At 46.8% G+C, this 12,356-nt stretch overlaps 2 protein-coding genes across 2 annotated transcripts; one reads left to right on the top strand and one right to left on the bottom strand.

Moving 5' to 3' along the window:
- Nucleotides 1–1,269: 1,269 nt before the first annotated feature.
- Nucleotides 1,270–5,865, bottom strand: si:dkey-222f2.1 (intermediate filament protein ON3). The gene is made up of 10 exons (XM_068742548.1): nucleotides 5,554–5,865; nucleotides 3,469–3,677; nucleotides 3,331–3,391; nucleotides 2,940–3,035; nucleotides 2,642–2,806; nucleotides 2,319–2,444; nucleotides 2,110–2,253; nucleotides 1,682–1,758; nucleotides 1,566–1,612; nucleotides 1,270–1,376 (listed from the first exon to the last, which is right to left on the bottom strand). Exons 1-10 carry the CDS (start codon nucleotides 5,863–5,865, stop codon nucleotides 1,270–1,272), a joined length of 1,344 nt encoding a protein of 447 aa, XP_068598649.1.
- A 2,264-nt stretch (nucleotides 5,866–8,129) lies between these two features.
- Nucleotides 8,130–9,750, top strand: tmem74b (transmembrane protein 74B). The gene is made up of 2 exons (XM_068742958.1): nucleotides 8,130–8,333; nucleotides 9,193–9,750. Exons 1-2 carry the CDS (start codon nucleotides 8,130–8,132, stop codon nucleotides 9,748–9,750), a joined length of 762 nt encoding a protein of 253 aa, XP_068599059.1.
- Nucleotides 9,751–12,356: the final 2,606 nt, after the last annotated feature.

Genomic DNA, 12,356 nt, shown 5'->3' on the forward strand with positions numbered 1-12,356 from the left:
ATGGACCCGCTCTTATCTCTTTCAGGAGGTTCATTTAAAAATGGAAGAAAACACACACGAACAAAAATAAGCCTTATTCTTCATTTTTGTTCACTTTATTTTTTAAAAGCGGCGAAAATTAAATTTTGATGGCAAGTTAAGTGAATACAAGTCTGTGTCAATGAATCCACGGTGAACCCTGATGATAATGTTTCACAAATATTTGTTGAAAGGAGAGACAGACACGTCTACTTATAAAAACATCATTAGACAACATAATTTTAGACATTTATTCCACATTTATCTCAGGACTTGTGTTGTAGATTATGATTACAAACACCTGGCTATGCAAGAATCAAAAGAATAATGATGAGAACATCCACAGAGGATGAAGCACACATAGAACAGAACAGCCCAAAATAACCTTAAAGACTACAATAATCTTTAGATCAAACAGATTAAATGAGAAGAACTCTTTATTGTCATGTAGCACGCTTAGCACACGCATGAAATGTTGTTGACACCCTACTGTGGGCCCATCTAACAATCCACAGGCATGCATATACATGTAGGGACCCTATGATCGAGAGGTTGGTGGTTCGATTCCCGGCTCCGGCACGTGTGTGCACTGTCGTTGTGTCCCTGGGCAAACCCACATTGCCCGTGTGAATGTCGGTGGTGGTCAGGAGGGTCGATGGTGCAAATTGGCAGCCTCGCTCCTGTCAGTCTGCCCCAGGGCAGCTGTGGCTACAACAGTAGCTTCACCGCCACCAAGTACGGAGTGAATGAATAATGAACCCAGAACCTTCTCGCTGTGAGGCGACAGCACAACCCACTGCACCATCATGTCACCTTTATATATCTATATATATTGCACTTTAATCTGCATATTCTGATTTAATCTCTATATCATGTCTATATCCATTAATATAATACATGTCTAGCAATATAGTATGTTCAGAGCACAGAATCTGTATATATCATCTGCAAAATATTTTTACCATTTTTATTTATCTAATGTTATTAATTATACTTCTGGTTAGATGCTAAACTGCATTCCGTTAACTTATACTTGTACATGTTTAATGACAATAAAGTTGAACCTAACCTAACCAAGCCTAACGTAGTCCATCTCCCAGAGCAGCCGCTGGTGTACTAATGCAGAACATGTCCCATGTGACTGTTATACTCGGAAATAAAAGTTAGAAAAGCTCGCCAGAGCTATCGGCCAATCAGAGGGTCGATGCTACGTAGCTACTTTCAGCCTCTAAAAGATGAGGTGCATCTCTCTCAGTGGGAGATGAATCTGCTGTTACCTCTGCTCTCTGTCGTCTTTACCAAGAGCTTGGGGGCAAGGGAGCTGCTGTTACTATGGAAACCATTTGTACTTTTAGTACCTGGAGACAGGAGGAGGAGCAAGAGGGGTGATTTTATTAAAGAACATAATTTAATACACATCAGATGATGTCACACCCTTAGAACCAATCAGGTCTGTAGAGGTGATATTATGGTCTGTAGCGATGATATTATGGTCTGTAGCGGTGATATTAGCCTGCAGAGACCCCCTGACTTGGTTTGTCACTTACTGTAGCTGGAGACAGCCTGGATCTGGAGGATGCATTGCTGTCCGAGTCTGAAGAATAAGAAAAGAAGAGTTAGCATGGTGTAAGCGCACTTTCACGTCTTCATTGCCTCGCCTCACCTGTCCTCCTCTCCTTCCAGCAGCTTCCTGTAGGTGGCGATCTCAATATCCAGAGCCAGCTTCACATTCATGAGTTCCTGCAGGCAAAGAAAAGATCAATTTCACAAAACTAGAAAGAAAGAAAGAAATCTTTATTTATGTCATTGATACACTGCAAGCACACAATGAAATTATATTTACACCCTAGTTAGTACAAATCTTTAGGTAATCTTTTTGAAAATATTTGATTTTCACCATGTTTATCAAACAGCTTCAGTTTACAGAATAACATTGAGCGACAACATTTTCATTGTCTTCTTTTGACCAGAATGAAAACCAAAATACAAGGATTTGTTCAGATATTTTTTCATCCGTCACTGTTAATGATTATTTAAAACACTTTGGATCACTGCTCTTCTCCATCAGCTCTTTATGGCCTCCTCTCTCACTTGATACTCTCTCAGCTGGCGGGCCATGTCCTGCTTGGCCCTCTGCAGGGCGTCCTCCAGGTCTCTGGTCCGAGCTTTAGCCTCCTTCACAGCCATCTCTCCTCGCTCCTCCGCCTCAGCCAGCTGGTTCTCCAGACTGCCCCGCTGTCGGGACAGAAGAATGAGAATTATCCCTGCTGGGTCTGAATCCGGCTTCCCGTGTCCCTTACCTGCGCTTTGATGGCCTCAATCTCGCTCTGCAGGCGGCTGATCAGCCGGTTGACCTCAGCCACCTCTCCCTTCACCATGCGGAGCTCGTCGCCATACTGACTGGCCTGAACGGACATCTGGTCAAACTGCACACAGAAACAGGAAACAGTTCAACCACAGTTACTGGACGCTTTCACTATGGAGCAAAGCACCCTGTTGAGCACAGGATGTTCATTCAGGGCAACAGTCCACAAACAAAAATGTAAAGCAGATCATGCCCCAGATGCAGGTACAAGTGAATATGAGGACACTGTAAAACTCCAGAGCTCACAAAGGTTCTCACTTTGCTCTTGTACCAGGCCTCGGCCTCCTCCCGGCTGCGGGCCGCAATCTCCTCATACTGGGCTTTGACCTCAGCCACGATCTGCTCCATGTTCAGGCTGCGGCTGTTGTCCATCTGCACCACTACCGAGGTGTCCTTGATGCTGGCCTGCAGCTCGCGTAGCTCCTGATGGGGCGACATTAGCGCAGGGTGTCCCAACAACAACACACCAGCAGTAATTAGTAAAAATACTACTTTGTCTATGTGTATCAAACACTTCAGTCTGCCCTCCTCCCTGGTGCCGTTTGCGTTGCTGTACCTCCTCGTAGATGTGACGCAGGAAGTTGATCTCATCGGTCAAAGATCCCACCTTGTCCTCCAGGTCTGCCTTCACCAGGTAGGCTGAATCCACATCCTGAACACAAATAAATCACCTTCTCACACAGAGACAGCGAACGCTAACAGCTACGCCAGCAGCTCTGTGAGGCTGGATTGAGACACAGTGAGCAACATGCTAACATGCTTCTTGTTTAACAGGTTTCAGGCCCCTAAAGCATGCAGTCTGATGTCGATGGTGTATCCGGCGGTTCTTCCCAGTATTATCGAGCTGAGGAGGCAGATCAATCCTGGGACAATCCGGGCAAGGGACAGGACAAAGGGGGGGGGGGCTTCTTACTCACCCTGCCTGTAATGAATGTGTGAATGCTCACCTTCTTCAGGATAACGAAGTCGTTCTCCAGGTTGTTCCTCTTGTTAATCTCATCTTCATATCTGTGGAGGACACGCCCACCGTTTTACTCTCCGACATCACAGCGCTCGCCATTTCCTGCCACGCCGGAATGGTTTACTTGTGTTTGTAGTCCTCTACCAGTCCCTGCATGTTCCTCAGCTCCCCATCCAGTTTGGTCTTGTCATTGTTGACCAGGTCCATCTGGCGCCTCACGCCCGCCATGTAGGCCTCGAACAGGGGCTCCACGTTGGACCGGCTCACCCCCTGGTTCTGCAGCAGTTCCAGTTTTGTCTCCAGCATCTTATTCTGCTGCTCCAGGAAGCACACCTGCATGGCAGAGACAGAGTAGAAGGGTAATTTCAAGGTTCATCCTCTGGAGGCCGTGATGGATGGTTTCACCTGCTTTGTGTGACTGATAGGTTTATGTCTTGGGTTTTCGTGATAAGGCGATAACGGCTCTAGCTGCATCCACAGAATAATGCCCTTTCTGTTGGTGAAAGTCCCCTGAATGTCACCGGTCTGCAGTCAGAGCTCCGTTTTCCTGCCTGCAGACTTGTTGTGTTACCACCTATTGTTCCTCCTCCTTTCACCAATACAAAGCCCGTCCTCTGTTCAGACCGGAACGAGCCCCCTCCGACACACAAAGCCTCCACGTCTGACCTGAGTCCTTAGGTTACAGAGCAGATATCCAGTGGCCCGGTACCGCCAACCTGGGCTCTAAATGACTCCGCAAGTCCCAGATGAAGATTAACCTCTGTTAGACCGCTAACATCATCATCATCGGTGGCGAGATGTTTCTATTCATATCTGTGATAAATGTAGACACTCCTCTTCCTCGCCCTTCCTCTCACTAGACATGCAGACCAGTAGGGGGCATGGGAGACCCCAGAGCCGTGTCTATCTGCTGCACTGACTTTGTGAGTTCTCTGCATGAGGGGGCGTCGCTCTTCAATGTCTCTGGGGCCAGTCGGCATCAGGTAACAAAACAAGATCCAAAGTCGGATTCAAGCTAACCATCCTGGATCAATACAAGTGAGCAGAAACTTACTTATCTGAAACCAAGGAGCCCCGAGATGAAGGTGAGAAATGAGAGCAGTCCAAATAATGACTGCTTTGTGTTATCATGGACTCGCACTAACCATCTGATTGGTTGAGACGGATTGAGAGTCTTTCAGGTGTTTTATTTAGTCTCAAAACCTTCCAGAATCGGACCACATCCGGACGACTTCACGCCTCTTTCATTTAGACCAGGATCCACAGGTAACTGAAGGAGGCTGGTTGTGTGTTGACACCTGAGGGGCATCAGTGCTCCTGTGGGAAGCCAACAATGCCTCCATAGTGAGTGTTACCTACTCTGAGAAAGCGGAGACGCTCCTGTGATGGCGGTGTCCAATCACAGAGCCTGCTGGCTCCTTCTCTGGGGAACGGGTTGTTCAGGAACCCTGACCCAGTTACTGCTCAGACAGACTGCCCAGTGTTCGATCAGGTTAGCGCCGTCCGGACATCTGTCCTCAATGCAAACGCAACTGAAGCGTGACAGACCCTTGCAGTAATATGTCATTAATAGATTTTTTTGTTCTACCTATTAGTGACTTATCAGTATTTAAGCAAACCGTATAATTCAAATAAATCTGTAGAAAAGAATCGAGAAAAAGGCAGTGTTTCCTGTCTCATGTTCATTCATGGATTGATTTGATAGTTCACTTTTCTGTGGCCTTGGGAGACAAGCTCGCTAAGCCACAGAGTTTTTATATACAGTAATACCTTGACAGACAAGTATATAATCCGTTCCTGGACCGAGCTCGTAACTCAAATCACTCATATGTCAAATCAATGTTCCCCTTTTCATATAACTATTTCATCCTTTACAGCGTCTAAAAACACTCAAATCAATGCCGACAACAGGAAAACATGTTTTAGATGCACAACGATATAATAAATGATACACAGTATTACTGTAATATAAAGCATCTGGACGTTGCTCGTATCTCAAAGCAAACTTTTGCTGACAGGTTTGCTCGTGCCTCGGAACACTTGTATGTCAAAGCACTCGTATTACGAGGTATTACTGTATATAATATAGGTTTTGATATATATTCTTATAATAATAATGTCCCATACATGTTACTGCAGGATTGAAGATGGAGTTGACCTCCGTAACTTATTCAATACATAAACACTTTATCAGTGAGCATCCCTGTACCTTATCTATGAAGCTGGCAAAGCGGTTGTTGAGGGACTTGATCTGCTCCTTCTCATGGGTCCGGCTCATGGACAGGTTGGGGTCGATCTCCAGGTTGAGGGGGGCCAGCAGGCTCCGGTTGACCGACAGGGATGCCAGCGGGGCTCCCAGGCCGTGGTGGTGCCCATTGGTTCCCGCGTAGAGAGAGCTGCTGCTCAGGGAGATGCCGCCGAAACCCCCCTGAACCGAACCAAAACTGCTCAGCCTCCTGCAGCCCCCGCTGCTCCGGACAGAGTTACTGGAGCTGACTCGCTTGGCCCGACTCAGACTCATGGTGGAGAGAGTGATGGTGGGATACAGAGAGGAGGACAGGAGTAGTAGTAGAAAGACTGATGGAGGTGAAAAGGCAAAGAAGAAGCTTTGAGAGATGAAATGAGACGTAGGGAGAAGAAGTGAAGCAGGCGAGGATAGGATGTGTGACCACAGCGACAGACTCAGGTGTCTCCTGTGCTTCTAAGCCTCCCCAGGGTGGAGTCCGTAGAGAAGGTGGAGGGAGGGAGCAGCGGTGTCGGGTGTCTGTGGAAAATGTCATGGCGGTCTTTCTTAAAGGGACATCCCAGTCATGACGTTCAGTTATCGTCCTCTGGTCCTTGAATCAGAGAGGACGAGAGGCTCGTGGTAGACAGAATCTCTCTCTCGCTCTGATTGGCTCTCGGGCACCAATACCTGGTTTATAGTCTCTGTAACATCATCATCACTGAGCCGCCTCGCCTACTAATGCTGCCTTCGTGATCCATCGGGAATACGACGACTGATTTGTGGGTTCAGGAAGTCTTTTGTCGTTCACCAATTCACTCACCAAAAATCACAGTCATAAAGGGGTCCGATATAAACCCCTTTGATAAAGACTTGATCATCCCCAGGTTACCATAGTTACAGCCTTTGCTCAGAGGCTGTCACAAGACAGGAAGACAGGAAAGGGAAGGCCAGACACCAAAATAAATGAGTCAATTCTAACATCTTCAGGTTTTTTTTTCTAAATTCAAATGTAACTCTCTATTATCAACATTTTTAATGTAAATGTGCTCAAAAGTCAAGCCTGGAGTAGAAGCTGATTCGACAGTATACATCTTTGACAAGAGGACACACACTAAAGACGAATGAAACCCTTCAGCAATTTCCATTTTATGACTGACAGACTAGCTTCTGTATCCCGTCCATCTCGATTTGATTTTCACTTTGCACACATTTTTTTTTGAGGAGTATTTTCCCATCAAACCTCCATCTCTGCTGACAAAAGGTGAGGCTCTCTGCGCATGCTCAGTGTCGCCCTTCTCCTCACACGCGACCCGACAGCTGCGCTCATCCGTCTGATCCACGCCCGGTCGCAGCATCAGCAGCAGGTAAGACACCCCCCCCCCCCCCCCCCACCGATGAGTATCCGATCATCATCTTCCGATCATCGATACGTTTGTACGTGAACGATCCTGTCGGCCATGTTTAAAGAGATTCATTGGACGCTGCCCGGATTCTGGATCTATCCTCGGCTTCGTCTCTCCCCCCCCCGCCTCTGTTATCCGTCCTATCAGCCGTCAGATCGGATCGACGCGGGCGTGTGTCGGCGTGATTCTGACCTGGTCCGGTTCGGGTATGTTCTCTGCAGCTCAGAGGCTGCGTGCTGTTCATGTTTGGGCAGAATAGCGCATCACAAGGTCACGGTGACGGTGGCGGCCCGAACACCGGGCGCCCCCCCCCCCTGCGGGCCAGAGCAGCGCTGAAGGGCTGTGTCCATCAGAAGACGCGGTGTTTCCTGCAGGGATGAAAATAGACATTTATTTATTCTAATGCGTCCTCATAAGCAAGGATCATCCACAACACGCCATGCACAAAAATATCCCGGCCAGAAATTATGTTAAATAAAGTTCAAAGTTCAAGAGTGGACTTTTGACACTAGACTTCATTTTAGCACGGTGGCGCAGTGGGTGGGGCTGTCTCCTCACAGCAAGAAGGTTCTGGGTTTGATTCCTTTTCGTGTGGAGTTTGTGGGTTCTCTCCGGTTTCCTCCATAAACATGCAGCTTAGGTGAATTGATCACTCCACATTGTGGTTGTCTGTCTATGTGTGGTCCTGCAATGCGCCTGTGACACATCCGGGGTGGATGGATGGGTGGATGGATTATAGAAGCCCAAAAGATTCAAAATTAAATAAATAAAAACAACATTTTGAATGAATAAAATACCATTTGGATAAATGACAGACAAATATATAATATGGCCATTAAATTGTAAAATAAGGTAATATTATTATGAAATATATTTTCATTATTCTTTAATATCTAATTAGTATTATTTTATTATAATTTAATATTTCATAATGCTTATTTTAACAATATCATACTTTTTAAAATAATGACTTCTGATTTATGTTCCATGTTCACATCACAAACTGGAGCCACGTGGATTAACTCTGCTGTAGTCCACATGAGGTCCAGCTATCTGGATCCACATTAAGATGAATTCTAGTCCCTCCTTTTAATGTCATCTATTATTTTGTCTGTACGTCAGCAGTAAAGACATGAACAAACTGGACAGATATCGATGGAGTCCTCTCTCAACGGCGTAGAACTCTGGGAGCTGCGGGGCGGAGATGGTTCGCAAGGTGCATCCTGTACATTGTCCACCGGAGGCTGCACCAGCCAAGGCTTCGAGAACATCTCCTACCAGCAGGACGAGGAGCACGAACACCAGCAGGGGGCAGCGGTGTCAGTCAGTGGTCCCACTTCAACTTCAGGAAACAATAAGGTGAGGCTGGTTGCTACCATTGTCTTATCAAACACGAATCTAATGAAGCTTTAGCTGCACAGCTGGGCTCCTCTACCCGAGGCCTGTTAGCACCGTTGTGCCGGCTGGAACTGGCAGGATCTTTGCTGTTCCTCGGGTTGTACTCTTCTGGACTGAGGCTTCAGAGGATATTCCTGGAATCTGTGAATCTGCCCCCCCCCCCCCCCCCCATTTGAACCACATCAGCTTTGACCTTCTGTTCTTTCAACCCTTGGTGCTTCTCAATCTTTTTGTGCTCCTTCTTCCTGATGCTGCCATCAGCTGGTATTACTGCCCTCTTGTCTTCGTCTACGACCACTATGTCCGGGTGGTTAGCCAGAAGCGGTTTGTCAGTCTGGAAGCTGAAGTCCCACCTTGGTCCTGATACTGTATGCCTCTTTGGGAGTGGGACCCCGTAGTTCTAGTTCAAACCGGGTACAGATGTTTCTAAACACTATCTTAGCCAATTGGTTGCCTCTTCACGTATTCCAGCTAGCATCTTAGACCCTGCTACTTAGGTGCCGGGCTGTCTCAGGGGCATCTTTGCACAGCCTTCTTCATCTTAGGTCTGATCTGCTCCGGGAGGGTTCTGGACTCCATGCATGGGTGAGGAGCCTTCTTGTCTTCCTGTCTGTGTCTTCTATCCCGTTATTTGGCCAGCCTATATGGAAAGCTTCCGTGTCAATGTACTTGCAGGTGTCCTGCATGTCTGATAGATTTCCCTCTGGTAGATCAACCCCTTCAGTTCTGACCCCACGCACACACCCTGATGTCTTTCATCTCTTCAATCATGAATCGTATTTCTTATTGGTTGTTTTCCTTACTTCTTGATATTTTTCAGGGGGGGCAGGAGCTTCCGGATCGTTCTCTGGAGTTGTACGATGAGGAGGAAGGAGCTGGAGGGCAGGTGGCATCCCAGGTTAGTGCCGCTGGAGACCCCTCTGCAGATCATGGCTTCGTCTTTGCCCTGGTGCTCTTGGTGAGCGGCATCGTCCTTGTGGTCATTGCCTACACCATCCCAAGAGAGGCCAAAGTTGACCCAGACTCTGTGTCGGCCCGACAGATGGAGAAGCTGGAGAAGTACTACGCTCAGCTGGGCTCCCATCTTGACAAGTGTATCATCGCAGGCCTGGGCTTACTAACCATGGGGGGGATGTTCCTGTCGGTGCTTCTCATGGTGTCCATCTGTCGGTGCCAGATGTACCGACGTAGGGCAGCATTTGTCCAACCCAAGAGGACTTATGGTTCCATCAACCTGAGGATGAAGCAGCTGGCGACTGGAGAGGCAGGAGGAGGTGAGGGCGCAGAGGGAGTTGAACACAGTGAGACGTGGGACTCCAAATCAGAACTGGGGTCAAGCAGACACCCCCCTCCAGCTGCTGCTAATTGTGTTGGCTAGCTGTTCCTTACTCCGTATTGGTTTCCCCGTTGTCTGGGCAACCAGTCAGTATAAAATTGGGGATGCAGTATACGTATTTATGTATGTATGTATTTACATATATCATCCGAGTTTTACAAGCACATCGTGGCCGACAGACCTGCAGGTTGGTCGCAGCTGCAGAAAGCAGTCGAATGTAAATCAAAGTCAAACTCTAATCAACTCGTCTTTATGGCTCATGAACCATGCCCAAGTCTAACTGGTTAGGGTTAGGATCGTGGGTTAGGGTTGTGGGGTTTAGGTTAGGGGGTTAAGTGTTCGGGGGTTAGGGTTACTGGCGTTAGGATTGTGGTTCGGGTTGGGGGGGTTCGGGTTAGGGGGTTTGGGTTAGGGTTGGGGGAACAGAGGAACTCTGTTTTCTGTTCCAGAAGGAATTCATTCCAACCCCGAGTCAAACATAAAAGGATTTTATAAAATGGAAATACAGAAGCAGTAAAGTTAGAGATTAAAAATGAGATTAACGCGATTAAAAAGCATAACGCGCCAAATAGGACTGTAATTAATTAATGGCAATTAATGCGATATTTGACACCCCTAGTGCTTAGTACCAATCAGTTTCATTTAGATTTGTGCAACAGATTCAACATGAGATAAAATGATGAAAAGCAATTATAAAAACCATCCGCTTGATTCTGAAGGCGTGGGCAACAGGTTTCCTGTTCTATTGAAACAGGAAGTTGCTTTGAGTCCAGTAGCCCCTGTCCAAATCTAAACCGGACTACATCAAGACATCTTAACCGGGACATAATCACGGCAGCTATGGGTGAATAATGTGTGTGCGTGTGTGTGTGTGTATAGAGTTGATGGTTTCATCCTGACAGCGAACAGCTGGAACACACACACTATTGTAATTCCTGGAATGCTGCCACCCTGACCTCTCAGTGATCTGATCAGGTCATTGATCAATCTGAATAAAGTCCAGCATCCCACGCCTCAGTCAATTCACTTTCCATTAATCATTGGTCATCTCTCGTATAGTGGATAATGATTGACTTCATGTTGTCAATGATCTTTTGTGTGTTTATTTACAAATACTAAGTGACATAACAAAAAACTTTATTTGTGTAAAACATACCTGAACGTGACATTAAAACGCATTATTACTCTGATAATATTAATGTTTTGGTGGAGCTTAAACATAAATAAAAGATAAGTTTTGATCACGTGCCGCCTGTATTGTTGGTTTGAAAGGAGACACCGCCCCCTACTGGCCTGGAATGTACAGCGGTTTGATCGTTTCACGGAGGCGCGTGCACGGCGCGTGCAAGAGTATTACGGACTTGTTTAAAAAAGCAAAGGAAAAACATCAGAGCTGGTTCCGTTAAAATGTTTAAACTGAACCCAACGGTGTCAAAGGTCTCTCTCTCCCCTCCCCTCCCCCTCCTATTGTAAGGAGGAGTCAGTCCCCAGGGATACAACTCCAAAGGGAGAGAGACAGACAGTGTGCACAGAGACAGAACAGAACACATCAGCTGTATCAGAACCACCAGATCCTGAACCCAGAACCATCAGCGCTGAGATCCTCGTCCTTCAGATCTGTAAGTTCGAGACGGAGCGTGTCTCATTGTTGACGAGTCAGAAGTGTCTTCTGTTTATTAGAGGGGATAGATATTTACTATGTCTGTTGTCAGGACATTTAAACTTGTTCTATAATCATTAGTTCTATGTACCTGGTACCTGATGCACTGACCTTTATTCCTCTGTGGACTCGTTCAAACTAATCCTGTGGATGTACACCTCCTGCTCGGGGGGGGGGGGGGGGGGGGGGAGCAACAGGACCTCCATCAGCTCCCATTTTAACTTGGAGCTGATGGAGGACTGCAGACTCTGGCTGTAATGGTCACAGGTCGAACTTTATCCAATTGAATTGAATTCATTTTTATTTCTATAGCACCGGGAAGTTATCTAAAGGTACTTTACAGGAGGAGCAGGGAAAGACAGGACCCAACTTGACCCACAAGAGCAGGAACTTTGGAGACGGAGGAAAGAAAAAACATCCCTTTAACAGGCATAAACCTTGGACAGAACCTAAGGCTCATAGTGGATGGCCATCTGTCTGGACCGGCTGGGTTGTGAAAGGGGGGAGAGAGAGAGAGACAATGCCAGAAAGGGTGAGACAGAGACAAGGACAGGTAGAAGGAGATTCAAAAACAACAGAGAGAGGGGGAGAGAGAGTGATAGAGAGACAGAGAGCAGGAGCAGACAAAAACATAAAGTAACATAAAGGCTGCTGAACAAGATACTGACTAAAGAGCTGCTACATAAAGCTATACATGCTAATGCTAGCGATATGGACATCAGTGTTGGAAGGCCACAGGTCCAGGTTCTGCAGCACCACGGAGAGGACCTGCAGACTGAGAGACAGAAAGAGGGACAAACAGAGGGAGAGAGATTACTGATATATATTTATAACATGAATAACCAGATAGAGGGGGAGGAGCTCAGGGTGTCATAAGAGGTTAAGACACCAGTGCTGGCCTATGACAGCGTATTGTGCGGGACGTCCTGAATGCATGACAACCATTGAGGACTTTATAAATCTCGACGCTTAACGAACATCAAAGGTT

Source organism: Brachionichthys hirsutus, chromosome 8 (genome assembly GCF_040956055.1).
Source record: "Brachionichthys hirsutus isolate HB-005 chromosome 8, CSIRO-AGI_Bhir_v1, whole genome shotgun sequence".
NCBI classification, from domain to species: Eukaryota; Metazoa; Chordata; class Actinopteri; order Lophiiformes; family Brachionichthyidae; genus Brachionichthys; species Brachionichthys hirsutus.